This window comes from Anser brachyrhynchus (genome assembly GCF_964034855.1).
Source record: "Anser brachyrhynchus genome assembly, chromosome: 1".
Classification (NCBI taxonomy): Eukaryota; Metazoa; Chordata; class Aves; order Anseriformes; family Anatidae; genus Anser; species Anser brachyrhynchus.
The window spans coordinates 172,499,390-172,526,199 of record NC_137694.1 but is presented as its reverse complement, the minus strand read 5'-3'; the positions used below and the strand labels follow the sequence as shown (position 1 = coordinate 172,526,199).

Here is a 26,810-nt window from a genome sequence, read left to right as displayed (position 1 = left end):
ATCAGTCTATCCAGAAGTTGTGGCTGCCCCATTCCTAGAAGTGTTCAAGGCCAGGCTGGATAGGGCTTTGGATAACCTTGTGTAGTAGAAGGTGTCCCTGCCCATGGCAGGGGGATTGGAACTAGATAATCTTTAAGGTGCCTTCCAACCCAAACTGTTCAGTGATTTTGTGATTCTATTCACAAAATGGAAACTCTGCATCTGCAACCTATGACTCACATACTAGCTTTACAAAAAACTAAAGATAAGAACTTTCAAAACTTTCTCAACTGAGCTAAATTACAGTGAGTCAGCAAAGTGAAAGTCCATTAAAGAGAACTGCAAATGAAATAATGGCTCCACCAATTTTAACAGATGGATTTTCATTTGCTTCCTATTTCACCTTAGTGTTTGTTCCTCCAGACCACAATACTTTTTTTTTTTTTAAGACCCAATAATGTGTTTTATAAGACACTTGTCTTATATTTATATAGTGTAATTACACTATTTAATGGAAAAATTCTCAGTGATAAAGGGATCACAATAGATGGTTACATTTTTTATTTTTTTTATTTTTTTTTTATCCTAAAGAGTATATGATAACAGATGGTAGGTAGGTAAATGGATGGATAAAAAGCATTACTATGTGTGTTCTACTACAAGTCCGTGCACGACAAGAAAGCTCCCTGACACTCCCATTAAATGCCAGGAAGACTTCTTAATAGATGTTAAATATAAATTAAAAATCAAAGTCTGTGACATGTAGGATGTTTGTCTTTAGTAACCTTTGGTTTTAAGGATGAAAAATTGAGATTTGCCACCCACTTTTACAGTGACTAATAAGCTAATAAATTTAGACAGGTGAATGCAGAATTCTGGAACTCTCTTTAAAAAGGTGCCTACAATCCAAATGAATTATTTTAATCAAAAACAGAACAGCCATTAATACTGTAAAGGGACTACCTTTTCAAGAGCTCTATTCAGTCCTTATGAACATAAATGAGACTGTTCACTGTGGTACCATTACTTGTGGGTATAAATATTTGCTTTTTTACTAAAGATAAACCTTTTTTAAACAAATTAATTCCCCAGAGTTGTGTGTATTAGAAATGTTTTCATACATGCAAATCATGGGGATTAGAGATTACAGTCCCTCTTATACTACGAAAGAATTATTACCCTTGGTGACTTTGGCCAGGACATTTCATTCTTTTTCCTGTTTGTGTTCCTACTCTTCTCTTATGATTTCTAATTTGTTTGTAAGCTTTTTCAAGCAGAAATGATTTATATATGTATACTGGTCCTCTGGTACTCCAGGAACAATCGTACTACAGCTGTAGTTTGTGTTGTTTGTAGCTGTGTTTGTATAGATAGTCATACTTGAAGGTGTCATACCTACACTATTGTTATGGTTACCTATGAAGATGCTACTTGGTTTGGAGCATGTGCTATACCGAACATACTGATCTCCCTTTTGAGAATAAATTAATTAAATTAATTAATTAATAATAAAAAAAAAAACTCCACCCATTTCAAGCAGATTCTAAAGCTCACTATAGCCTTACTTCATTTATAGTACTTATCACTCTGTGTTCATCTCTTTCTCCCTTCACTTGTCTCCTTTCTGTCCCTCTGCAACATATTGCTACTGTGGGAGGCATTCACACTGTCTAACTTTAAGTCAACTAATTTAGGGCTCTGAATCATCCTCTAGGAGTGCCTGCCTCATAGCATTTGACTATATATGGAACAGACATTTTTTGAACTTAGGTGTTCTAATGTGTACTTTCTTCAAATACCCAAAGTATTTTGGCCTAGGTAGTGTTAATACTTCTTTGTATTCTTTCCTATACTTCTGTAAAAAAGTAAGCTAACTTGTGAAGTGTTTCAGATTTTTTTTTTCACTATTTTACCACCACTTTCACATTCTCTGAACTATACTTAACACAGCAAGCACACTATTTGTAGGAAAGCATAAAAGAAAAAAAAAAAGAAAAAAAGAAAAAAAAGAAAAAAGAAAAAAAAGAAAAAAAAAGAAAAAGAAAAAAAAAGAAAAAAGAGAAAAAGAAAAAAGAAAGAAGAAAGAAGAAGAAAAGGAAAAAAAAAGATCAAATGGATATGGTATTTACCCACAGAATTTTGCTAAAACGACAGTAGAATCTAAAAAGTACATCTGCTCAATAAATTGCAGCATTCAGCCAAGGAGGCTACAGCTGTGAGCAAGACAGTCCATCAGTACAATGCCTAGCTATGCCTTGACCTTTCTTCTGAGACTGTCAACAAAGGTGCCAATTAGAGCCATGATTAGAGCAACACATTTTGTGTTGTGCTAAACACAACTGTTACAAAGGGGACAAAGATCATCCATTTTGCTTAACACTGGATTCCTGATTGGCTCAACATAGATCTTCCACTGACGACTACTTTGGTAAGTCTCAAGACAAAGAAAAATTAAGTGTACCGTTCACATACTTTCCTTTCGATCTCTTGGGCCACAGAAAAGCTTACGCTTATGCTGTTCACGTCTGAATGATTTTCTGGTACATCTTTGACTTTGTTTAGTTTGTAATCTCTCTCGCAAATTAAGTGATCTAAGACTTTATTAAGTGTCTTTTATATCAGGATTTAATGATAAATCTGCCTGTTTCCACATATCACAACTAATTCTGTCAGCCATAAATTATGCATCCTAATTCAACTTATTGAGAGCTGCAAACCAGATATTCAAGAGCCGCTTCTGAAAGCCTTCCCTTCAACAAAGCCATAAGAAAAGACTTCATCAATATATGTATCAAGTATCAATTTATTTAAAGAATGTTAAATGTGATAAGGTGATGAGAGGCCGGTATGGAAGGCAATGATTTTTTTTTTTCTGTCTCAGTTGCACAATGCGCACATGTAATTTACAGAAAATTTATGCAGACAAGATGAAAAGAATGTATAGTTGAATATACGGACTGTATGCTGCATGAAAACATACATGTGCTGTGTATTAACAGTAGGGAAAATATTATGGCATTATATCATAACATTAAGCATTATCTTGGAGTTTGATTAATAGGGGTTGTGTTGGTTATCTCACAAGCAATATAACATATTATAAAGATTTTAAACAGAATAAGGCATTTCTGTCCAGAGTTCTTTAAACTTACAGAAATGTACATCTAGCAATTACTATTAATTCCTATTTATTTTATCAAAAGTTTAATTAAATTTACTGTTTCTATAATAGTAAAAAAATAAGGAAATCAGCGGTAAGTGCAGCAACAATACATTGCCCCAGTTCCTGATTAAATGTAGTGTAGCTGAGTAGGAAACTTAGAAACTTTTTTATAGCTGTAAGTTTCAGGAAAAAAAAAAAAAAAAGAAAAAAAATCTAAAATTCAGAAGAGTTACCTTCTGTGTCTCATAATTCTATTAGTGTGCTAAGACTAAATAAAAAAATAATCACTTTTTTATTTATTTTTATTTTTATTTTTTGAAATGAAGAGGTACTAAAAACACCACCCAAGCCTCCTCCAAATTGTCATAAAAACTCCCATGAGATGACAGGTTTCTTCTCACAAATTTAAGGGTATGAAACAGGATCTTCCAAACAAAGAGCTGCATTAGCCAATATAATCCATCACAGTTTATTCCCACTGTATTGTTTCACTTACTATTTTGTACATTAAAATTATAAACATTGATACCACTCTCCAGGAATAAGTTATTACTAGAGACTAACAGGATGGAGGGATGGAAGGTATTAAAACACTTCATTTTAAAACTGCAGCATCTCTCATGGGTTTCAATATTCTACCAAGATCTGGGGATCACAGAGGAATATGCAGCCTTCTCAGGAAAGGAGAAAACAACAAAATGTGCCTGAAAAACACTGGTAAATCTTTTCTATATTCACGTTAATTTTTATACAAGTTCTAGAGGAAAAAAAAAAAAAAAAAGGAAAGGGAAAAAAAAAGTGAAAAGTGTGTTGATTCTGCAAAGGAATATTATCAGGATATGGATTTGTTTCAGACACTTTAATGCTTATTTATTGATGCATTATATCTGTGTTTATATAATAAATAGTGGGATAGGGGTTCCGTTTAATAAGTGACAGCCTCCTAGATGTTGAAAAATATTTAGTGATATTCTCCCAAATGGCAGTGTACCATTAGAAAGGCGTATATTAATCTCTTACACTACCTGAATACACATACATTTCAAGAGATATATTAATCCACAGCAAATGCAAAGTATGGATATTTTTCAGTACAAAGACAGCAGCAGTTACAATATTCACACTGTTTTCATATGCATTGTTTCTGCAAAACTCAGCCTTCAATCACTTAGCATTAAGTCATTTTCTTAGGTTTGGCTGGCAAACTGTAAAGACTTATATAACTTTTTCTTAGGTTACTGCTTTGCAAATATATTGTGAAAAGCATTCAGCTTTTATTTGTTCACTGAAGTGAGCTCATGTGTTTGGTACACTTTTTTTTTTTCCCTATATTAACTAAATGGCACGTGGTACAGTTTCTTTTCTTATATTTGATGCAAAGGCATCATTAATGTTATATTATGTTCATTAATAGATATGACTGTACAATATATGTTCTATCTGTCAGTTTCTTATGCTGCACAAACACTGTGGTATTTCAAAAAAAAAAAAAAAAAAGTGAAGTGCACCAAGTCTTCTTTCTATTCCTCCTTTAAATAAGAAACTCTACTTATATTTTTGATTGTGCTGATTTGTGTGTGTGTTGCTATGCAGAAAAATAAAGGTCAAAGTGGTTTTACTGTTACATTCTTATAAGTCAGCATCCTATATTTGACTATATCAAAATAACTTGCTCAGCAAAAATGAATATATATATATATCTGCACACACATGTGTGCAGGTATATATATATATGTATGCATAATTGGTCCTTAGATAGCCAAGATTGCATTCCATATTCTACCTTAAAATCTTATTAGACTCCAGTTCTAGCTGCAGAGATGTTGCTAGCATTTTAATAAGCTTGTTCAGAAAAAAAGAGATTTGATACCTGTTGTCAACTTCCATTCCACCCAAAATTGTTTTGGGGTTGGATGGGTTACTGTATGGAAAATACTGCATTTCCTTCAGACAAATCTTTGGAAATACCAGAAGTTCTAGTTGTCCTTATTCCCTTTACCAAACAGGTAGGGTCTAAGTTGCAGGTGACTGATCACATTTCCAACAAAATGTTCAGGATTTCTTTAAGTGTCCCTTCTGAATTCAAGGCAGAGGCATGAATCTGTGCAAGGTGTCCCAAGCAGTTTGAGAAACCTTCTGTGCAAGCAATCTTCTTTGTGAAGAAAGGTGATGGAGCTTGTTGCACACTGTAGGCAGTCAGGGTTGATGAAGCAGACATTGACTCTCTCAGGGAGAGGATGGAGAACACTTGAGAGAAAGAGAAAGAGATACCAGGAAATAAGCAGACCTAGGGGATGATATGACATATAAAGCATCAAAATAGCTTTGCCTTTCCCTTTTTCCACAAGAATTTGGGGGATTAGAAATCTTAAGATATCTTGGTTCATATCAGATTCTGGAAGAAAGTCTGGAAAAGTAACAGTTTACCTAAAACTTTACCCCTAGTTTTCTTTTTTTATTTATTTATTTATTTTCACATGAAGTTTTCTTCACACATAGGCGTAAGAAGTAGGCTCTATACTCTACAGGCTCCCTGCCTATTTAGACTGATTATGTTCCTGCTAGCTAGGATTATCACCAAGACAGGGTTAAGAACTATTACTTGCAGCTTGCTCCCATCTTAATTTTGCATGCGTCTGCCTAACATACTGAACGAATTAACTACTTTTCCATCCTCTGTCTTTAATTTCCATACTTGTGGTCACAAAGAGCATAGCTATCTCGTGAACATTTAGATTTAATTGTGAAGGTAACCAGTCCTTAACCTTGTTAGATTCACTGAATAAATGTGGCAAGAACAAGGTTCCTCTCAAGAGACTAACTCCCTCACCATCTCAGTCAGAGATTAAGTTATTCGGGGATAGGATGCGAAATGAAGCAAAACTTCTCTCAAAGATGTTTTTGGAAAAAAAAAAATATATATATATTGACATTTTACGTTATAGCAAAAAGTTAACAGCGGGGTGCTTCAAGGTGCCATACAAGAACCAGGTGTTCAAAACATATTAATTAACATGAAGAAAATGAGTGAGCAGCAATGTAGCAAAACTTGCAGATTGCACAAAAAAAAGACTGTTAACCAAGTATGAAGAAGACAGGAAACTTCAGAGGTAACTGACCAAGCTAGATAGATGGGCAGTTGTAAAAGAGGTGAAAATCATTTATTTAAATGCAAAGTAAAGCATATTGGTGAGAAAAACTGTAACGAATCATTCACTTTACCAGACATCTCAATTAATAGCGCCAACTTAGGAAAAACACCTGGGCCTCACTACAGACAGCTCAATGAAAAGACCTGTTCAATGTGCAGCTGCAGTCAAAAAAGCAAGTAAAATGTTAAGATGCATAAGAAATGAGCTGAGGAATAAGAAAGAAAATATAATGTCATTATATGAATCAATAATTTTCCCTCCTCTGGAATAGTGTGATGTACTGGTCACCCCATCACAAAAAGGATATTACTGAATTAGAAGGTATTCAGAGAAGAATGATTGTGATAATTAGGCATATAGAGAAGCCTTCATATGAAAAGACTGGAAAAAAATGGAATTGTTAACCTTAGGAAAAAAAAAGATGAATAAGAAGGGATATGATGGAAGTATAAAAATGGTAAGTGGCAAAGAGAAAATAGATCAGGAGCTTCTGTAGTCCTGCATCTCATAATTCAAGAACAAAAGGACACTAAGTGAAAGTGAAAAGCAGCAGCTTCAAATCTGATAAAAGGACATACTTTTTAATGCAGTACATAATTAGATTATGGAACTCAATGCCACAGGATGTCACTGATGTCAAGACTTTACCAAGATTCAAAGAAGGACTCGGCACTTACAACTCTTGATATTCTTGGGAATCTTACACAGACTAAACATTAAAAAGTTTTGAAAAAGAGGTTATGTGCCATGTTTCATGATTTAAAAAATACTTCTAAAAAAATTTGGAGAAAATATCCCTAGAAATGGATTTTTCCATCTCCAACTATTTGATTATTTTGTTCTTTGCTTTGTTTTGTTTGCATTTTGTCTTGAGACATCTGGGCAGTCTTGAAGAGAGACTGTAAAAATGAATCACTACTCTGATCCACTCACTATTACTGAAATCATACTAGTAGAACTTTGGTCTTCCCTTTAACAGAATAATTGTCCTATTCTTTGCTGTAATTCACTCTACTCCATTCCAGTTAGCTGACTGGATTAGTGCATCATCTATTGACAATTAGCATAATCGTTGCCATAAGCAATATACCACTGCGCAGGTATTTGGAGCAACTGTGAAATTTCTACATGCAGAACCAAATAAATTTTCACTGTGGCAGCTATGCAATTCATTCAATGTGTCCCAATTGTCTTAAAGCCCTACCTTAACCTCCAGCTACGCTATTGACATCTTGTTTCACATCCTGCAGCTGGAAGACATGTGCAATATCTCCAAACAAGAGACACTTTTCTTCATAAGCCTCCAATTTTCTACAGTTTCCTTACCACATTTTTTTCTTCTTTCTAACTCTCTTGCTGCTTGGAGAGATTAAGGTATTATTCTCCCACCTTTTGTTCTTAAACCATTTATTTTCTCACTCATTGGCTTTCCTTTCCCTAGTTCTTTCCTATATGAAGATTTTCCGTGCAAGTAAATGATGGTAGACACAAGCATAAAAGAGCTTTTCCCCAAATTAGATATGTTAACTGAAAAAGTGAATCAAAAAGAGAGTGTGAAATATATTTGGTGGAATCAAGATTGTTGATTTTGACCAGTATTCTCAAATAATTCTTCCTTCCACTGTTATTAATTTCACTACATTCTCAAAGGGAAAGGGAAGAAAAAGCCTTTAAGTATTATAAGTATAAAGGTTTTGGAGGGAAACGGTAGTAGTCTATTTATTATTAGCAGTATTATACTAAAAGCCAATTTAATTACATAGCATTAAAACCACCTACAATTTTCTAAGATTCAGATTCAACTGAATCTTGTCACAGGCCTCATTCAACAGAAGCTACTAACTAGATAGCAGGGAGATAAACCATACAGGTACCTTTATACAGGTTCTATTTGCTGGTCCTATTGCTTTCATTTGACACCTACCCAGCACAAAGCCTGCTAAATTCTCGGGTGTGGGGGTAGCTATAAAGTAAGTGAAAATACTGGGAGCGGGTGAATGTCAAGCAGCTGAGTTTGTAGGGCTAGCTAGGTAAACAAAATGCTGGACGGCTATAACTGCCCTGGAGAAAATTTGGTTTCGGACAGTGCTCAGGAGATGGCCACTGCATAGAGACCCTGAGATAACTGACCTTGGGATTATGTTTGAGAGAAGATGGCAGACCCAAATAAACTAAGGTGTAACTAGCAAGGAAAGATGTGGTGTACCTTGTCTCCTCTCCCACCCCATTGATTGTTTTTGCTTTGGTGCTGTTTATTTTTCTGTGCTTCCAGGTGCATGTGCCACCAATCAAGCATGGCCCTAATTATTTTCTTCTTTAGCCAGGAAAAATATTACAGTGGCATAAAAAGTTTATGTTCTACCCTTCCTGGCTTGAGCTGGTACATCCTACACAATGCTGCAAAGAACCACGTGGATTAATGACTTGTGTCAGTGCTGTTTTCTGAAATTTCCATGCTGCACTCATATGGTTTAGATATGTCTGTAGATTTACAGGTAGTCTGCAAGACTTTTTAGGCTGAATTTAGTACATAGGACATGCACTTAAAACACTCTGGTGTAAATATGCTACTGTTGCACAACAGTCAATTGCAGAAGAGAAAGACCTAATTAGCAACAACAAGGAATTTAATGTTAAAAGGCTAGAAAAAATGGATCCTATATTATGTGGGATAATAAAAAGTATGAATACTGCTGGTATTATAAGAATACAAGCCTTTGAATTCCAGCCTATGAATAATTACAAACATGAGCTCAAGATAATTGGTATGTGTATTGTTCTTTACCTTTTAAATTTTTGTTAAGACTTAATTCTCATTGATAACAATTCCACAACCATGAAAAAAAATGAAATACCTTTCATTTGAAAGCCACCTACTGGGAAAAGAGTGAATTGCATTTTTTCTCATTAAATGCTGCACAAATGGAAAAAACAGATTCTAATGCTGACTAAATACAGTATTAACAGCTGTAATTCTTAAGTTAGCTTCTATCTTTGTATTTCATATAGTGAAAAGGTAGCAAGATATCAGGAGAGCAGATTTAGCTAATGATCACTATTTTGCAACATTTTTTTTTCAACTATGTAAGTACCCTATCCTACCTCGTCAGGTCCTCCAGCCTATATTTCAAGTCAAGTCCTGTGTTCTAAATGTTGTCATCAGTTAAAAAGTATGGTATAAAGTCAATTATTATTTTCATATGAAAAATCTATACAATTAGTAAAAACTATTTCAACTACTTTACTTTCCATTTCTTAGCAAAGAAGCACAGATGTCAGCTAACTATTAACATAAATGATAAAATATTTCATTATGGTCGTGCAAAATTATGTTTCCCACAGTAATATTACCTCATCCATGTTACACATATATGCTCTCATCTTGTTTTGCATATTAAATCTAAATAACATAGTATGGTGGGGTTTTGTTTGTTTGTTTGTTTTTTTTTCCTATACTTTGTATTGGATATGTGTTGTGAACAAATAAATATGTTCCCTTACCATGAAAATAATATTTTCATGTTAGAAGTTTAGATCCAATTAGATTAAGTAGAAATGCGCATGGAAAGACCTATGGATGGATAGACATCAGCATAAGAAAAGGCTTGCTTTTGTTTGGTGTCACTGTATACTGAAAACTAGTTTTTGGAAGAAGTACCAATGAGAAGTGTATTACATTTGTTCCCATTATGGCAAAATGTCTTCTGAAAACAGAAAAGTGAATTAATGCATATTTTAAATGATAGAAGAGTGAATGTGCAGGTAAGATAGCACCCAGCACTTCTTCAAAGTGAACATTCCAAATCTAAAAACGTTATTTAACCAATTACAAGTTGGGCTTTAGTAGCAAGAGTGAAACTTTGAGATGATCTTGAGTGTATTGAAACAAAGGCCTACTGAATTTTATGCTCTATGTTTATTACAACTTTATATAATATACAGAATCATATTCAATTCCATGCAGAACTCTTTCATTTGCTCATAGCTTTCCCTATACATTATTTGGGATTTGGCATATACTGTTTTATCCTCAATCCAAAAACAATTTTTTTTTCCCATCAGTACAAGAGACTGAGCTATACTTAATGGTTCTGAATGGGTTTTCCTAAAGATGAAAAGCTCCTTTTTCTTTGTCTTCCAATCACACTATTCCTGATGAAATGTCAATCTGCTTCTACTACTGTCTTAGCATAAGCCTAATTCTGCGTATTACTTCATAAAATATATCTTTGTTCAGATATGCTGTCTGATATGGAATGAACTTTAAAATTGTCCAATATTAAAACACAGGTAATATCAGACAAGATTTGCAATAGCTTCAACAAAGCTTCAACAAAGCTACTCACATCTTAGAATCAGCCTCAGCCTCTACTCAAGACTCTGAATTGTCCAAGGGCCAAGATGTGCAGCTACTATTCATATAATTAATCCCGATATTCACTACTTACATGTGTAAAGTGTCTGTAGGATAAGGCCTGAAATCATCATTTTGCTCTTAGCCAGTAGTTATTTCAACCAGGAAGGTCAATTTTCTAAGCCCTAAGTTTATAAAGGGCATTAAAGAGATATTCAGCAAACAGTTACCACATACAGTACTTTTTAAAGGATTTGAATTTGCCTTTAATTATCATTGATAGTAAGATAGATGATGAAAAGCAAAGCAATCTCTGGAGTAATAAGACTTTTTCTGTTGAACTACTGCTAAGATAGACATTTGAGATCAATCTTTCACTTAGTTTATGATATTGAGTTCATGGTAACCAGAGCTCTCTCTTGAACTGTTCTTCATTTCCCTTCTCCTAATCTTCAAAACAGTCAGCATTCAAACATAAGAACAGTATTTGTAGCTTACTCATTTCTTCCAAAAGGTCTTTAAGTAGAAAGCAGCCAGTTATCTCACAAGATGAGGGTGCTAGTGGACAACATTATCACAAGGCTTTCTGTCACTTTCCACTGCAATTCCTGACACGTGATAAAGGAGAATAGATGGGGAAAGTCCTAGGCACGTTACAGTCTGAGTTTTTCAACATCTAGATGATGATGCCAGCCACATAGGGGTTATGGACATTCTGTCCTATACCCAAGCTCATAAAGGACTGGGACTCACTTTCTAATAGCCATAAACTCTTCAAGGGAATTAGACTGCTACATTCATAGTTATTTGTATGAAATTTTAACTAATTATTTAATTCTGCAATGCCAAATGACAAGATTTAGGGCTAACACAGGCTACAGTTGCAATGTAGCATGTCAAAAGCCAAAGGATAAACTAAACTCTCCATTGTAAAGAGAGGATGATGCTGAAGAACTGAAAGTAGGCACTTGGCCAAATCAAAACGTTTGTATAGAACAAATGGGATGAAGAAATAATGTTAATCAGCACTGGATAGATTTTGAAAAAGATAAAGATGTTGTTCTTTTCAACTTTAATATTATCTTTCATTTTTCTTAGTTTCTCTGGCCAAATTAGTAGTGTCTGTTCCTGAACTGTCCATGCCAACCAAATTCCAACAAAGTTAACTCTGAATAATGAACCGCTTACAAAGCAATGATTATGTCATGGCTTTGAATGTTTTAGTACATTTTTTCTAGAGCAGTAGTTATGACTGTGATTTTTTGTGATTGTGTAGATTGCAGTGAATGTGACTCCAATCTACAAAACAGGCAGGCAGGAAGATCCAGGGAATTACAGGCCCGGCAGCCTGACATTGGTCCCAGAGAAGGTTATGGAGCTGATCATCTTGAGTGCCATCACACAGCACATATGGGACAATCGAGTGACCAGAAGCAGCCAGCATGGGTTTATGAAGGGCAGGTTCTGCCTGACTAACCTGATATCCTTTTATGACAAGATGACCCACTTAGTAGATGTTGTCTTCAAGAACCTAAGATATTTGAAATAGTAGTTTGGTCTCAATATTCACAAAGAATTGCATGTTAGCATCCTCTTGTAGCTCGTCCAAGCTACTTCTCACATGTCCTAACGTGTAGTACTTTGGTCTTTCCAACGGTGACTGTCCTGTTTAGACTATAATTAGCAATCATCTGAAAAAGATAAGACTTTCCTAAGAACCATCTTCATTCCCAGTGAAGCACCTATATCTACTCTTTGTTCAGTAGGACTAAATAAAACATTATAGCAGTTTTCCTATAAGAAAACTTTATTGTAGTTGAGAATGTTTTTGTTTGTTTTGTGGGTTTTGTTTCTTTGTTTGTTTGTTCTTTAGTTTTTGTTTTTCATGTTTTCACTAACACTTAATTTGGATGATTCTGTCATATTTTTATATTGGGAATTATAGCCTATTGGTAAGGAGAAATTAACCAGTACAATTTCCCAAGGATCTGAAGTAGACAGAACAAGTCTCTGAGTGAAAACACAGAAAGGTTAATGAAATACATACATCATAAAAGGCAGAGTGCAAGAAGGGAAACCCTATTAGAAATTCATTCTGTTGTTTGAAAAAATATATATTTTCTCTCTACTAACCTATAAACAAGGTATTACTGATACATAAAACCACTGATAAAACAAATTTTAAATACCAGAATATTTAACTATGAGGAGGGATTTATTACGCATCAGAAATACAATTCGAACATTGTTTGGGAAGGTCATTATTTGCCATTTTTAAGAACTGTTTTACTATACCCAAATATCTATGACATTATATTAAACATTCCCCAAGTGACATTGTATGCACTCAATATGTCATTCTCAAGGTACTCTGCTGCCCTCAAAGGAAGTGTAATAGATAGCATTTTAATAAATGAGTGAGCTACAGAATCACATTTCACTTTGAGGAGACTTTTCTACTATTTCACTCTCAACATAGAAGTGGTAGATACCTTCACCTTAGGGCCATTTTCTATGTGCTCATAGACCAAAGGGTAGTATTTGAAAACTCAGCAAGAGTTTTCCTTCTGCCCCTTCTCATTTAACAGAAAGTTTGTACTATATAACCTTCCACAGGGTAGAGCGAATCCTCTCAGCTCAAGCCTGTAAAACTCTTTGTTATAACCATGAGAGAAATCTCATTTTCCAAGCATACTCTGTTGCAGAATATACAAGGTTTAAATACAGATGAAGTCAAAATCTCATTAATGACTCAGATCAACAGCTGCCATTGATCGTTAAAACATAAATGTGGTGACTTCTAAATCTTAAAATGACACAGCAGCTGTGCATTCTGGGAAATGAGAGAAACTGTGAATATAATGTAACAATTGATGAATATCATCTTCTTGCTACATAGATATTGCTGAGAATTTTCTGGTTAAAATGAAAAGAACAACATAGCCTTTATCTGACATTTTCAAACTATCTCATGAACACACACACACACACACAAAATATTCCAGGTTTTTCTTGATGCTTATTTGGTTTGCTTTCATTCTGCAAAGAGTTGCTTGAAAAGCAACTTGGAAAGATTCTCTCTTTATTTTTAAAGCATAAAATGCTGTAAATCCTTACATTCTCAAACACAGCATATTTTACTGGCCTATACATTTTGAAATAGAATGTCATTGTTATATAAATGAACCTAAAACTTGATGATACCAGATTGGAATGCAAACTGGGCATGAGTTGCAGATAATTGCCACTAGTGGAACCCACTGCCCTCACTAGTTATATATTGTTGCAAATAATGTTATCTGTTAATTAAAAACTTAGATTAAAATAAAAATACAAATTAAAATAATGTAACATAAAAAATATCGTGACCATCACCTCAGATTCCTAACGTGCATAAACAAGTAGCTCATCTCCATTTCTCAATTTACATTTAAAACCTATGTATTTAATAGGAATTAAGAAAGATCCCAACAAAGAAAATTAAAAAAAAAAAAAGTCCCATTAAAAAAAAAAAAGAAAATAGAAGAAAAACAATCACAGATAGCAAAGAAAAAAGGTTGAAAATACTTTAGATCTAAATTTAACTCAATAAAAATGCAATTTGTAACAGGTGTTTATGAAGTCTTTTCAGTTCGCAGCCACATGCAATACATGATCTGATTGAAACAAAATAATAACCAATCAAATCACTGTCAAGTACCTGAAATGACTGTGTCTTGCAAATGAGTTCTCAGTGAAGTCAAGGATATGTACTAGGTGATTCTATCCCAAAATGTCTGTGAAGAAGAATGTACAACTACAGTTTTGCACAGCAGTAAGTCTAAGTGGCCAGAATTTAAAGGAAGCCCAGCAGCTGCAGCCAATCCATGTCCCAGATTGAAAATAAATAAATAAATAAATAATAAAATTTAAAAACGGGAGAAAGCAAGCAACACATCATCCCTCTCAATGCATCCCTCACAATGCATCCCTCACAACGCATCCCTCACACAGGTGGATGTCATCCACACAGAAAGCTCACCAACTCGTCTGTCCCACATGTTACAATGTGGGACAATGTCCTTAACAGCTTTACTCCTTAAGAAAATGTCCTCAAGCACCACAAGTCTCTGTAAAAACTGATGCAGTTGTTATCATTCAAGAGGGTTCATGAGCAAACTCTTAACAAACTACTGCTTTTTATCTATTTTTATGCACTTCGGATATGTAAATACTACTACCATTTTGGTCTGTATCGATATAACTCTGTGATAACTAACGTGTACAGAAAGCCAGTAGCAAATCTGGCCTCAAGCATTCTTCCTTGAAAATTCCCTATGAAATACATGGCTTTACTTGGTTTAAAGTAAAAAACAACACATCTAGGGTAACACCCTGGGAAACAAATACAAGCAAGCAAACAAACAAACAAAATCTTTGTGAAGAACAAGTAAATGCAAGTTCATGAAAAGCCACTACAAATTAGAAAATCCTTCCTCTTCCATTCACCTCAGCCTGAATCACAGTCATTATTTCAATATACTTCTAAGAACAAGTAGTGTGGGTATGCTCCAGGGCTCTGTGCTGGAAGACTTAAGAAAAACACTGACAACAACCTGCAGACTTACAAGGCATGAATGAAGCAAATAATCATCACATGGCAGAAAAAGCAGCTCGCCTCTAACTGCTAGACTTGTTTTGCTGTTATTCATTATTTATCCTTTCCCTCACAAGCAAGAAAAACAGAAACAGCCTTGAACATCCTCTCAATTTCTTCTCAACTTGTAGGTCTTTACCTACCTATCAAGAAGCCACAGCCTTAGGAAGCTGTCTGTCTCTGTACACAGAGGAATATTTGCATGACTAGCATAGTAATTCTGTTTCAGGCATTTGGCTTTTATTGTTTAACTGTCTCCATCACAAACATTGCATAATGGCACTGGGTAACAAACATATACAGAGTTCTGTTAACTGATCAAGAAATAGCTGAGTAGGAATGACCTGTGATCATATTTATTGGCATTTCATTGAAAACCTCTCCTGAATCATCATTTACATCATCTAAGTCTGAACTGTTTTGTTCAGTACATCAATGTTTCTTGTTTTCTTGTTTGAAAAACAAGAAGAAATCAAAACTCAGAACCTTATACCTCCACTGAAAAGCCTGAGAGTCAATAAAGATGTGTAGAAAACAATTCCTCAACTTCATTAACATGATTGAAAGGAACGAAGCTCCCCAAAAGTAGAGGAAGACAGGGATGGGCTGTTGCCCATCCACCAAGAACACAGATACAGTAAAACAACAGAAGCTGGCAGCACATGCTGGCACCAGGGAACCAAATGCCTTTTGGCTAAAGTGCCTTATAGAGTGCTATAAATGAACACAGATTTGACAGAAATGCAGGCAAACCTCTCTATGTATGGTATGGCAAGTGCTGCATGCCTATGGCATTTCTGACAAAACGATGTATTAAAAATGGTGTAAGAAAAGATCATACTTCTGAAGCATGATACAAGTATAGCAAACCATCTAGTTTTTAATATACTGCAATAATTAACGCAGTCGTACATATTTTACCTTGAATGTTTTGCCATTACTGGAGAACTTGCTGTTTCTGTTAGTAGAAAATAAGGAGTCATCAAATATTTCCTTCACACAATCCCATTTACTTACTGTAAATGTCAGGACACCTGACTTTGTCTGAAAAGTGGAAACAAAATACAGATTTCATGCTCAGAAACAAACATTATCAGCAAAAAAATCCCCAGACCTCAGAAAAAAAGAGCTGTTTTTTGTTTGGTTGTTTTTGTTTTGAGGTTTGGGTCTTTCTTGGCATCCTTACAGCTGAATGGCCTTGACTACTGCTCTTACTTTTAGTCTCCCACCTTCATTGCTGCAGCCAATAAATCCACTGGCCTCTGAACTCCCATTTCAAAAATCCCTTTTATTTCTTCAGGTAGGTAGGTACAAGTTCTGCCATTCAGCCAAGCACTTTATGGCACAGCTTCTGATGTTTCCAGCAGCAGCCACATAAAAGAGTGTTTAATTGTTCCTTCTGTGTAGCCTGAAGGAAGTATGGTGAGCCAGCACACCCACCAATTTAACTAGTGAACAAAGTTAAAGATCTAGGTTAAAGAGCTTAATTTAACCCAGGTTAATGGAATGGTCAAAGAACTGCTGTCAAAGGCCTTCCAAAATAAAATCCTATTTTTGTACTGCCTTCTGGATTTCATCAATGACATTCATCTACCACTGGAAACAAAGCTGTATTTTGGGTTGTTTTTTTTCTTTCTTTTTTTTTTTTTTTTTTGGATGGCTCATTGGTGTTTGTTTATTTATTTGTTTTTAATAGATGCAAAGCTGTATTTTTTGTTTTAAAGTACAAATTTAAAAGAATAATTTTCTCTAACATCTTGGGTATTATTGAGACTTTTAACTCATGATGTGAAGGTCTCACATTAGATGCAGGGCAAAACATGTTCTTTAAACAACAATGCTCAATTACATATAGTCCAAATTTATAATAGACTTCCAACCACAGACTGTCACTCCTATCTGTATAAGGAAGGAGACCTTCTTTCTGACAATCATCAAAAACTGAGCATCGTGACACCAAACTTCCCTCTGGTATAAAAGAATTACATATTGAAGAAGGCTACAACAATTCAAAATAAAAGATTTTGAGTTCACATGGTGAAAATTTTTGTTACCAACAGTAAACAGAACTGCACTTCCTTTAGATGTGTAATAACTGCTGGTATTTCAGTCTTGGAATTTGCCTGGGACCATTAACAATAATTAGACAAGATGCTCCTGTTCACTCTCTTTAATATTGGCTTAAGTGTCCAGAGAAAAATGGCAATGTTTAATATTTAAATATCAAACATTTTGATTAAACATTCAAGTGTTAAACTAACGTTAAGGAAGGCTGAAAATGAGTTTTTAGAACCTTCCATAGGTCTTTTGGGTTGCAACTGCCAAAAATGCTTTTTGAAATTTGCCGCAACTGCATTTCTTCAAAAAGTAGCCTGACCCCAAGATCACAAATATCAATTGTAGTTAATACGCAACATTTCAAAGTTTGTATTTAGTGCTGGACTGAGAAAAAAAAAAAAAAAGACCCCCCCCCCCAAAAGACTACAAGACAAGATTTTGACTAAAATCAGGTATAAGTGTAGCTACTCAAAGAGTCAGGGCACCTTATATACAGGAAGAGGTAAAATGAATAAATGGAACTCCCTAACAGAAAGGTTAAGTTGATAGGCCTCTCAGTCAGGTCTGCAACTTTATAAACTCCTGAGGAATTCCCCTAAAATCTACTAGGATTTGTCCAAGTAATTTTCTACACTTCAGAGCCATTATATCTCCTCTTAAGATACGTCCTTCCCCTTTCTCCAGAAATATTATTTTACATCGGCCTTTTATAAGAGTTCAGCCCTATTTCTCCTGGAAACTCCCATCACAGCAGTATGAATGGAAACCTCCAAACAAACCTGAAGGGATTTTTCCAAATTCCAGAAAAAACAATGGAGATTTCAGATTCTGAACCAAATGTTTATTGCAAAACATACCCAGAGAGATTTGAGACAAAATGAATAAATAAATACATAATAATAAACCACTCCCTAGAAAACAGCTATTCTCAATCCCCAAAAGCTACCAGGATTACTGACAAGGACAAACATCAGTTGCCTCGTGCAAATGTAGAAGACTTCACATTTATCCATTTTACATCATAGCTGCAAATTATCAAAATGCAATTCATACTGTATTAAGGAGACAGTACACTATGCTCCTAGCTTCTGGTCACATTTAAAAAAGAGAAAATCTACTGAATGAACAGTACCTCTTGCCTACTTTTAAAGTAATCTGTTCAAAATAGTACAATATTACACATATTTATTAAAAGTTTTGTTGTTGTTGTTGTTGTTGTTTTTAAGGAAATATCCCCAAGAAACACTACTCTCTTTTTTCTTGTATATGGAATAAAATTGCAAACACTGTAAGTTTAGTGTTTGGGGCTTTTTGGCATTAATTATTGACAACAATGAAGGTTGTTTAAGACTAGCTGTGTCAGAGTTTTGGATACCAAGTGTGACAGGCTCTGCAGGTGGACACTGCTTTGCCTGTTGATACGAACTGAATCTGAACATAGCAATTTATTCAGCAAATCAAACCAATCACTGCACTGCAGTTTTCTCTTTCAGCTCTCATTTCCCAACCACTCTTAACCACTTTGCTACTTCTGCTTTACAGCAAGCTGCTATTAGGGGGTGTTTTATGAAGAAGGTACGGGGATTTACAAAATTTTAAAGACAGTTCCACTCTTCCACTGCTGCCATTAGGTGCTACATCATTCACAGATGTTTTATACTAGCCATCTGTCTCCAAAAAGCTTTATCATTATATATATTTGTCTATCCCTTACCCTAGCAAAAAAAAAAAGTAATCACTGTTACGTCATGCAAAGCATTTAAACATATCAAAGATCAGAACAGCTTGCAAGTGAAATTTGCTCTGATCGACTATGAATAGTTGTCCAAAGAACAAGATTACTTCAAATCCTTCTTTTTCACTAAGAAACAAACTGAAAAAGAGGTTCTTTAAATCAATTATGTTTTAACCTATTTCGTGAAAGACATTTAAGCTAACCAGTCCTACAAAATAACCAACATGAAAAGATCAGAGTGAAAATTAACACCAGATTGCCCAATAGATAAGTGTGGAAAGAAAAGTATCCAACTCACAAAAATCAGATTGGCAGTCAGCTAAAGGGGGGAAAAATAGAGCAATCTTACAGTGTTGAGCCAATATATAACCCTGGATTAATAGCTAGCCTTGGCAAGACTCAAATGTGAAGATGCTCGCATCGGGCATCCCAGAGTTGCTGCTACCAAAGGTTGTTGCTATGGTAACCAGTGACAGTCAGCCAACAGTAAAATGAATTTAGAAAAGATAGTTAGGAAGTATTGAAAGGAAGAAAGGAAAAGAAAAGGAGAGAAGAAGTTTGATGTCTGTAAGAATATGCATAGTTCCGTTATCTGCTGTTTGTTCCACATCAGCAGAGAAATCAGTCACTGAAATGGAGCAGGATTTCCATTTTATCTCCGTGATATTTGAAAGATATTCCTGCCTGCATGAGCTTCTAATTGAAAGAAATTATTGTCTCTTTCACGCGACAGCTTGTCAGTGACTCAGCAATCCAGCAAATTCAGCCTCCTCTGAAAACTGCATGGAACTGTTAGCACATTGTTCTCATCTAAACTGTTTACAGGAAGCATGGAGTGGCCCATTTCTGTCTTTTGCCTTTAAATCATCCTGGGGAAGGTCCCACCCTGACATGTAAAAGGGCTCAATGGAAGAAGTATTTGTCATTGAAACAAAAGGATTTGGGACTTTACAAATCTGGTGGAAAACTCAGATGATTTTTTCAAAGAAAGAACAAAACACAGACTGGTTTCTTTAAAAGCAAAAATTCGGTTCAAAGGAGGATAGCTGGAACTGTGGTCAGTGGACCATAAATCACAGTGCCCATGCCCAGCTATGCAGCACAGTATGGAAGAAAAGGTTTCAGATGGCAGTGTCCCTCAGAGATAGCTGTGGATGTGTATGCCAGAGAGGTAGTTATTGTTATTTACTTGCTGTGCTATCAACATAGTATGCTAGAAAGCACACTTTTTAGGAATCAGTGTGTGTGTGCTATATTATCTTATCTGCAGCAAAACATTGTCCCAGTCCCCCAGAAAACTCCTGCTGGAGTACTGGCAGGAAGATAAAAATGAAGTACTACTTCTGGTAAAACTGAAGTGCTGAACTAGACTTCCCTACAAGCACCTTTTCCTAAGCTTGACTGTATGCCACGATCAGGAGGATGAATAAGAAAACCTCATACTCAGCCCTAGAAATACTTAGCAGTTGATTCACATAAATGCATTTTTCAAGTCTAGAAATGGCATGGAGAAGGGTAGAGGCAAAAAAAGCTGTGAGATAGCGCAAGCATGGATTAAGTTGTTATTTTCAGAGAATAAATGTCTAGAGAGGCTTTTACACAAAAAATGTGCTTTTACAGAAACAGCAGACATAGCCACATTTAAGAAAATGACCAAGTTTGTCTTCCCTTCCAGCTCTGGGACCATGAGGGCCTAGGTCACTTCACTTGCCCTTTTGAGGACGTGACTCGGGAAAGTCACTTAGTCACATTCTGCTTCGTTTCCTCCGTAAGTAAAATGGAAAAATACAAACCCTCTCAGCCTTTTAAAAGTGCATTCATGTTTAAAGAAATGAAAAGTGCTAAGCAAGTGGTAAATATTGTTTGAGTAGATTAATACTTGGGTGATCAATATACATTATGAGACTGCTCTTACTCATCATGTTACGACAGCTAAGGGAATGCAAGAAATAATAATAATGATGATGATTATAGCTGGTACAAATGCCCCTAGTGAAGGCTGCCAAGTTTCCTAGAATGTACAGCCATGTTCTCATTACTTAACTTTAGTGAAACTTTTACTGTATGAAGCCAAAATTATACCTGCCATCTGCATCAGACTGACTCAAGATTTTTACTAATTGATGTTTTTGTTGACTTGATTTTACCAAATATTGCACTGAAATAGATTTTATTTGTTTTGAAAATGGAACAAATTAAAAACAGGTCACTAAGTTAATACTGATAATTGATAATTTTTCTAGTACATTCTTTGAAAATCTTTATGAAGGCTTAGGACTAAAGTGATATTAAGCAAAGCAAGAGTACTGAGATCACAAAGTTCCCTTTTGCTAGATCCACGAAAACAAGTCCAAATGGATTTCATCAATTTACAGATTTCAAAAGGTTATATGCATTCTAAAAAGGATAAGGATGCAGACTTTAGCTGCAAGTACAGAAATTTTTCCCACAAGCACAAGCAAGAAAAGCAATGTTCTAAATATCTGGAGAATGACAGTGCCAAAATATTTTCAAATTTTAGATATAAAGTACTTGATAGCAACCCTGTCAACAAATACTAATCAGAGATCAGAAATATCGTTATCTAGCTGATTTTTTATAGAAAGTAGGCATATGGTAGAATTTTTGGTAGTTTCTTCATATTCAGAAATCATAGCAGATTTTTTTTTTAACAGATAAGAGAAACCTGTTATTTTTTAGTAGGTGACTCATATTATTCACCTAGATGATTATTATCCCTATAAAAAGCTAGATCATCCAGAGGATAATAAAAGACAAAAAGCAAACAGAAATCCCCCATGCAAAATCTCTTGTTCATTTCTTTCTAATGTGTTTGAACCCATTGCAATAAACAATTGCAAGACATGCAATGTGTCTCCAAGAATGGCATCCAAAGCTTTTCAAACTCACTGCTCCACTTTTCTTTCACAGGGCGCCTGTGTTGTAGACTGTGTTGTAGAAGACAATGGTGGAAAAGATGAGGGTATGGGGATTGCAACACTGGAAGGGGCAATTCCTCCTTTCTGCACAATCTTTTTGCCATTCTAGTGCAAGTTATCTTTAGCTCACTTCTAAAATAGCAGGAAATTAAAAAAAAAAAAAAGTATGCAGCTGAGAATAGAAAGTTGTTCTGAAACAACACATAGTTTTCTGAACATCAGTGTATCTTTGTCTGTAGTTTCACGAGATTTTCTCAGTATAATGCCTGACCCTTCTTGAGTAAAACTGTTGCTTAAGTTATTAAAAAAACGTGGGGCAAGCTAACATAACAAAATATTTTTATTTAGACAAAGCTAGCCTGACACTGAAATGAACACAGGTGCACTCATCTATAAAAAAAGTAAAAATAAAAAGAGGCCAATAGCTGAAAAAATATGAAGCACTTTTAACTCCTAAATGAAATAAAATCACTGTGACAATATATACACATATAAAGATAAGAACCATTTACGTAACCGTCTGATCTAAATCCATTGTCACGTTAAAGAGTAAGAAGAAATCCTGAAGAAACATTCATGAGCAACACGCTGTTGTTAAATCCAGGGATAAACATTATTCCTCAATAAGAAAACACAATATTGTTTTGCTCTTTAATTTCATTAAATAATGAAAACACTTGTGCTTCTTTTAAGTACCTCTGAAGTGTTTGGCATTAGTCCGAATTCTTTATAGAAAAAGGTACCCTTTTTAGCTTTTAAAGCAAGAACAGTTACAAGAACAGTTAGATACCAGTCTTCTACTTCTGCCCACAGGAAAACTGGGGTTTGCCTTTCCTGAATTCATTAATCTTTGAAGTCCACCTAAACTGAAATAGTTTGTGTATGCATGAAATATGAGAATGGAAATACCTTTTACTTGCAATAGATCTGCTTTTATCTTCATATTTATTCACTTAACAAACAAGTATGTTTTATTTATCTGAATATAGGTCAGAAACTCTTGTCTATGGACCTTAACACTTTCCACTAGTGTGAGCCTGAAGTTTGCAAATGGGCTATGGATTTAAACTATTATAGTTCGAGTACTCATTTTTTGAGAACTAGACCCTGGTATAAGAGGTGATGCAAATCTGAAACTCCCTTTGTCTTCAGTGGGAGATAGGTATAATTTCTGTATGTCATAGAATCATGGAATCATTAAGGTTGGAAAAGACCTCCAAGATCATCTGGTAGTTATCTTGAGATATGCAGTCAGGTAGTGATGCACAGAGAAAGGGTTATCACCATGGAAAATTCAGCTCAAATGCACCTTTTTAATGTATTTTCTAGTCATTCCAGAATAAGCATTTCCTAAACATTTCTTAGATATTTAACAAGTAATTAATTGTATAATGTTCTAATTTCTTTTTAATTGGAACCGGAAAGGAAAGCCTACATACACAACCAAGTTATTAAGAATAAAAAAGAATCTCAGTAAAAACACAAGCAGGCCAAACTCCTTTCATTTGATCCTTTGCTAAAAACAAATTGAAAGAGTTTGGCCAATAATGGCTAGGAGTGTTTTTGTTGTTGTTGTTGTTGTTGTTGCTTTCCTATTTGAAACTTCCTAATTGTCTTACGTGTGGAATACTCTGCTTAATTAGCTCTCTGCCAGTTTTTATCTGCATCTGTGCTAGGAAACACCACAAATGGCCTAGTCTCTAAACCTACTAATCTGACAGACTGACCCCTGATAAATCAATGTTATAATCCCTAGCTTGCTGCCTTCCACTTCAGCTGTCTGTGGCATGCTTTGATTAATAGCTGCCTTGCAGGAGAAACATATGAAAATTATATCATGTGCAACTGGTTTGAACTATTGTGCAACCATGGGACACTGAGCCACTCTGGGGAAAAAGTTAAAATGAACTACAGTAGATAAATGTCAATTTCAGGGGTTTTGACGTTATATTATATTTAAATTAAAGGGAATTTTATTCTGGTTCCTTCTTGCTCTGAGCCTGCTGGTTTTTCCTTTCAGAAGATTCTGATAAAATATGTGATCATCCTCTGCCAAGGTTCTCAATTCCTCTTCGGTGCAGACGGAAGGGTTTATATGATAAAATTTTAATGACCATGGACCTGCATAACAATGTGAGGCACCAGCACATTTTCAATAACACTATGCGTCTGTGAGGACTGGCATCGGGTGATATTCCTACTGCTGAATTCTACATGTCCTAAGAAGCAGGCTTAGTGGAGATACAGGCAGAACCAGAGAAAGGTCCATTATCATGCAGCAGTTGTAGAGATGAAATGGAGATTTATGAATCCCTGCCAGAAAACTATATTATGGACTGTAAATTAAAATTGGGGCTTAACACATACTGAACTACATGCTAGAGAGGCTGATTTCCAGATTATCCTGTCTATTCAGGCCCAGGCATCTGTAGAGACCACCCCTTGTGAAGCAGTCCTGAGCTCTCCATGAAACTCAAACATGCTAGACTTTGAAAGGCAAGTGCCAAAGCTTTTATGGTCATGGAAATTAATTAATTAATTAATTAGGTAAGTAAATAAATAAAAATCCTCAGCTATTTCAGCAAGCATTTACTTGCAGCATGCTTTTGTAGTACGGTGCCTGGGACCCAGTGGCTTCATTCTCAGAAGTAGTTCCATTGCCTTCATGGAGAGACTTCTATTTTATTCTTCTCTAAGTAATAGTGTGTTGCAAGCTCAAAGGACCGGAATTTGGTTTCTGAATTACTGCCTGCTGTTCATGAATCACAGTCTTATCAGATCTGCCACTGCACACCTCCACCTGAATCACTAAATCCAAATAATTCAAATTGTTTACTATGTTTTAGATTGGTAAGCATCTTCTAGAAAATCCCTTAGGGAAAAATAATTTTTTGAATGAAAAGAACTAGATGGTAAGATAGTGAAAAAGGTTTTTAAAAACTCTCAGGGACAACAAACCTGTAAGACAAGGGATTAATTCTGTATTGAACTACCTCTCTACATATGCCAGTGTTTCAAATAGAACACAAGTGATACAAGCTGGAAGATTCATCTCAGAATATATTCAAATATGCATCCATTGGTATGTCCAATGATTAAGACTTTCCTCAGGAAAAAGAAATGAATAGTACCTTTTCTGATATTCTTTTTCCACCCCAGACAATGAACATAATACAATCATTTCCTTTTCACTCTCTACCCATCTGAACAAAAAGCTCCACATAAGCAAACACAAAATAAACTTACTCATTACACATTCCAAGTCAACTGTGAGAGGCTAGGGCTTACTTTCCCCCATTCTTTATAACATCTTATATTTCTTTGGAAATTGGGTTACATCTTTAGGAAAAGATAATTTGTCTTAGCCTTCCTCCACTTCCCAAAACAAAATAGAAAAAAAGGAGCAGAGAAAAAGTGCAAACTTCCCCCCCCCCCCACTGCCATGAAAACAGAAAAAGAATACAAATTAGCTTTCTTTTCTGCTTATTTGTACAATTTAAAAAAAAAAAAAAGACTAAATTCACTTTACACTTCAGACCTCTACAAGGAGACTTTGCCTCAAGTGAAAGTAGTTCCACATGGACCATTTTGTGCTTGTCTAATGTGTAAATGTGCTGTTTTATGTTGAAGTAAGTATAAGCAACTATACAGTGCGTATACAGTAACTTAGCTATCACTTTAGCCCCACAAGTGCCATGCCCTAAGGCATGCTACAGGCCGTGCTTCATAAGGCAAGCAAAGTATTTTCAGTGGACTATCTGAAGTGGCACAGCATATAATAGAATATATTCTAGACCTGGTGAAGCAATACGTTCCAGAAAATATGTCATTTTGTTTTCTGGAAGGCACAAGGGTAATAAAGCCCATAAAGTCCAACCCAAATAGCAAAGTGTACAGAAGCATTTCCACTATGTCTGTCCATCCTATGAACAATGTTTCATGGGAAGAGAAAATTCATGCTGTTCACAAATATTTGCACTGGCCATTAAATGGATGACCCAGATATACAATTAGAAATAACAAGGAAGAGATTGCATGAAGCAACCTGTTCAATCTTTCTGGAGGCCCAGGCCCAGCTATTGCTCCAACGAGCTGAGTAACTGTTGAGAAGATGTCACCTACTTGTTGACCACATGTCCCAATGGTTATCACCTTATTATGTTTTGGACATATTCATAAGCCCAAACTGGCCTCTAGAAAGCTTAGAGCAGCTGAAATAAGGCTAGCATAAAGCAAATTTAAGACCTTTTCTAGTGCTGTTGGGTAGATCTGATCTTTGATTCATTTTCACTTTTCTGTGAACACATTTCTTTTAGCTTTCCTAGAACAGGAATACTAAGAACAGCACGCACACCACCATCTTTCCACAACTGGTGGAATAATGCTGGCAAAGCACATATGTATATAACTCTATGAATATGAGTCTTTGTAGTAAAGATCTTCCCAGCTCTGCAATGACTAGTACCAGGCAGCACATAGCACTGGTAATATGCAGTGTGACAGACAATGATAGTCTGAACTTCATCTCCTCAAGCAAAAGCAACAGAATAACAACTGACTTCAGGAGGTAGCACAATATAAGACTGGCACCTGGAACCAGTCGTCCCAATATATTTCTTTTAATCACCTGTTCCAGATGGCTAACAGTAATGTGAGCACATCTGCACATGCAAGAAAGGATGTAAAAGCTCAGCACATGTTGTGAAGCGCACGTTATCACTCATCATCACCACTTGCATCAGCAGCCCTACATGCGCCCAGGCCTCACCCTGCTGGTCCAGCCCGGAGCCTCAC

The 26,810-nt window shown here is 35.5% G+C and overlaps 2 protein-coding genes across 18 annotated transcripts in view; one reads left to right on the top strand and one right to left on the bottom strand.

Annotated features, from left to right (window-relative positions):
- PCDH9 (protocadherin 9) overlaps positions 1 to 26,810 on the bottom strand; it is an 800,116-nt gene that overhangs the window by 614,703 nt on the left and 158,603 nt on the right. The window contains exon 3 of one of the 17 annotated variants that reach the window (XM_080577023.1): positions 3,456 to 5,389. The exons of the other annotated variants lie outside the window; for them this stretch is intronic. Within the exon in view, the coding sequence (XP_080433149.1) occupies positions 5,369 to 5,389 (21 nt within the window). The 3' untranslated portion in view covers positions 3,456 to 5,368. Of the gene's footprint in view, positions 1 to 3,455; positions 5,390 to 26,810 lie in introns of those variants that run through there. 17 annotated transcript variants of the gene reach the window in all.
- LOC308187742 (uncharacterized protein) overlaps positions 1 to 26,810 on the top strand; it is a gene marked incomplete at its 5' end in the record, with an annotated part of 533,458 nt that overhangs the window by 449,995 nt on the left and 56,653 nt on the right. Inside the window, one exon of the mRNA XM_080575983.1 lies at positions 1 to 26,810. This exon is cut by the window's left edge and continues 13,686 nt beyond it; it is cut by the window's right edge and continues 56,653 nt beyond it.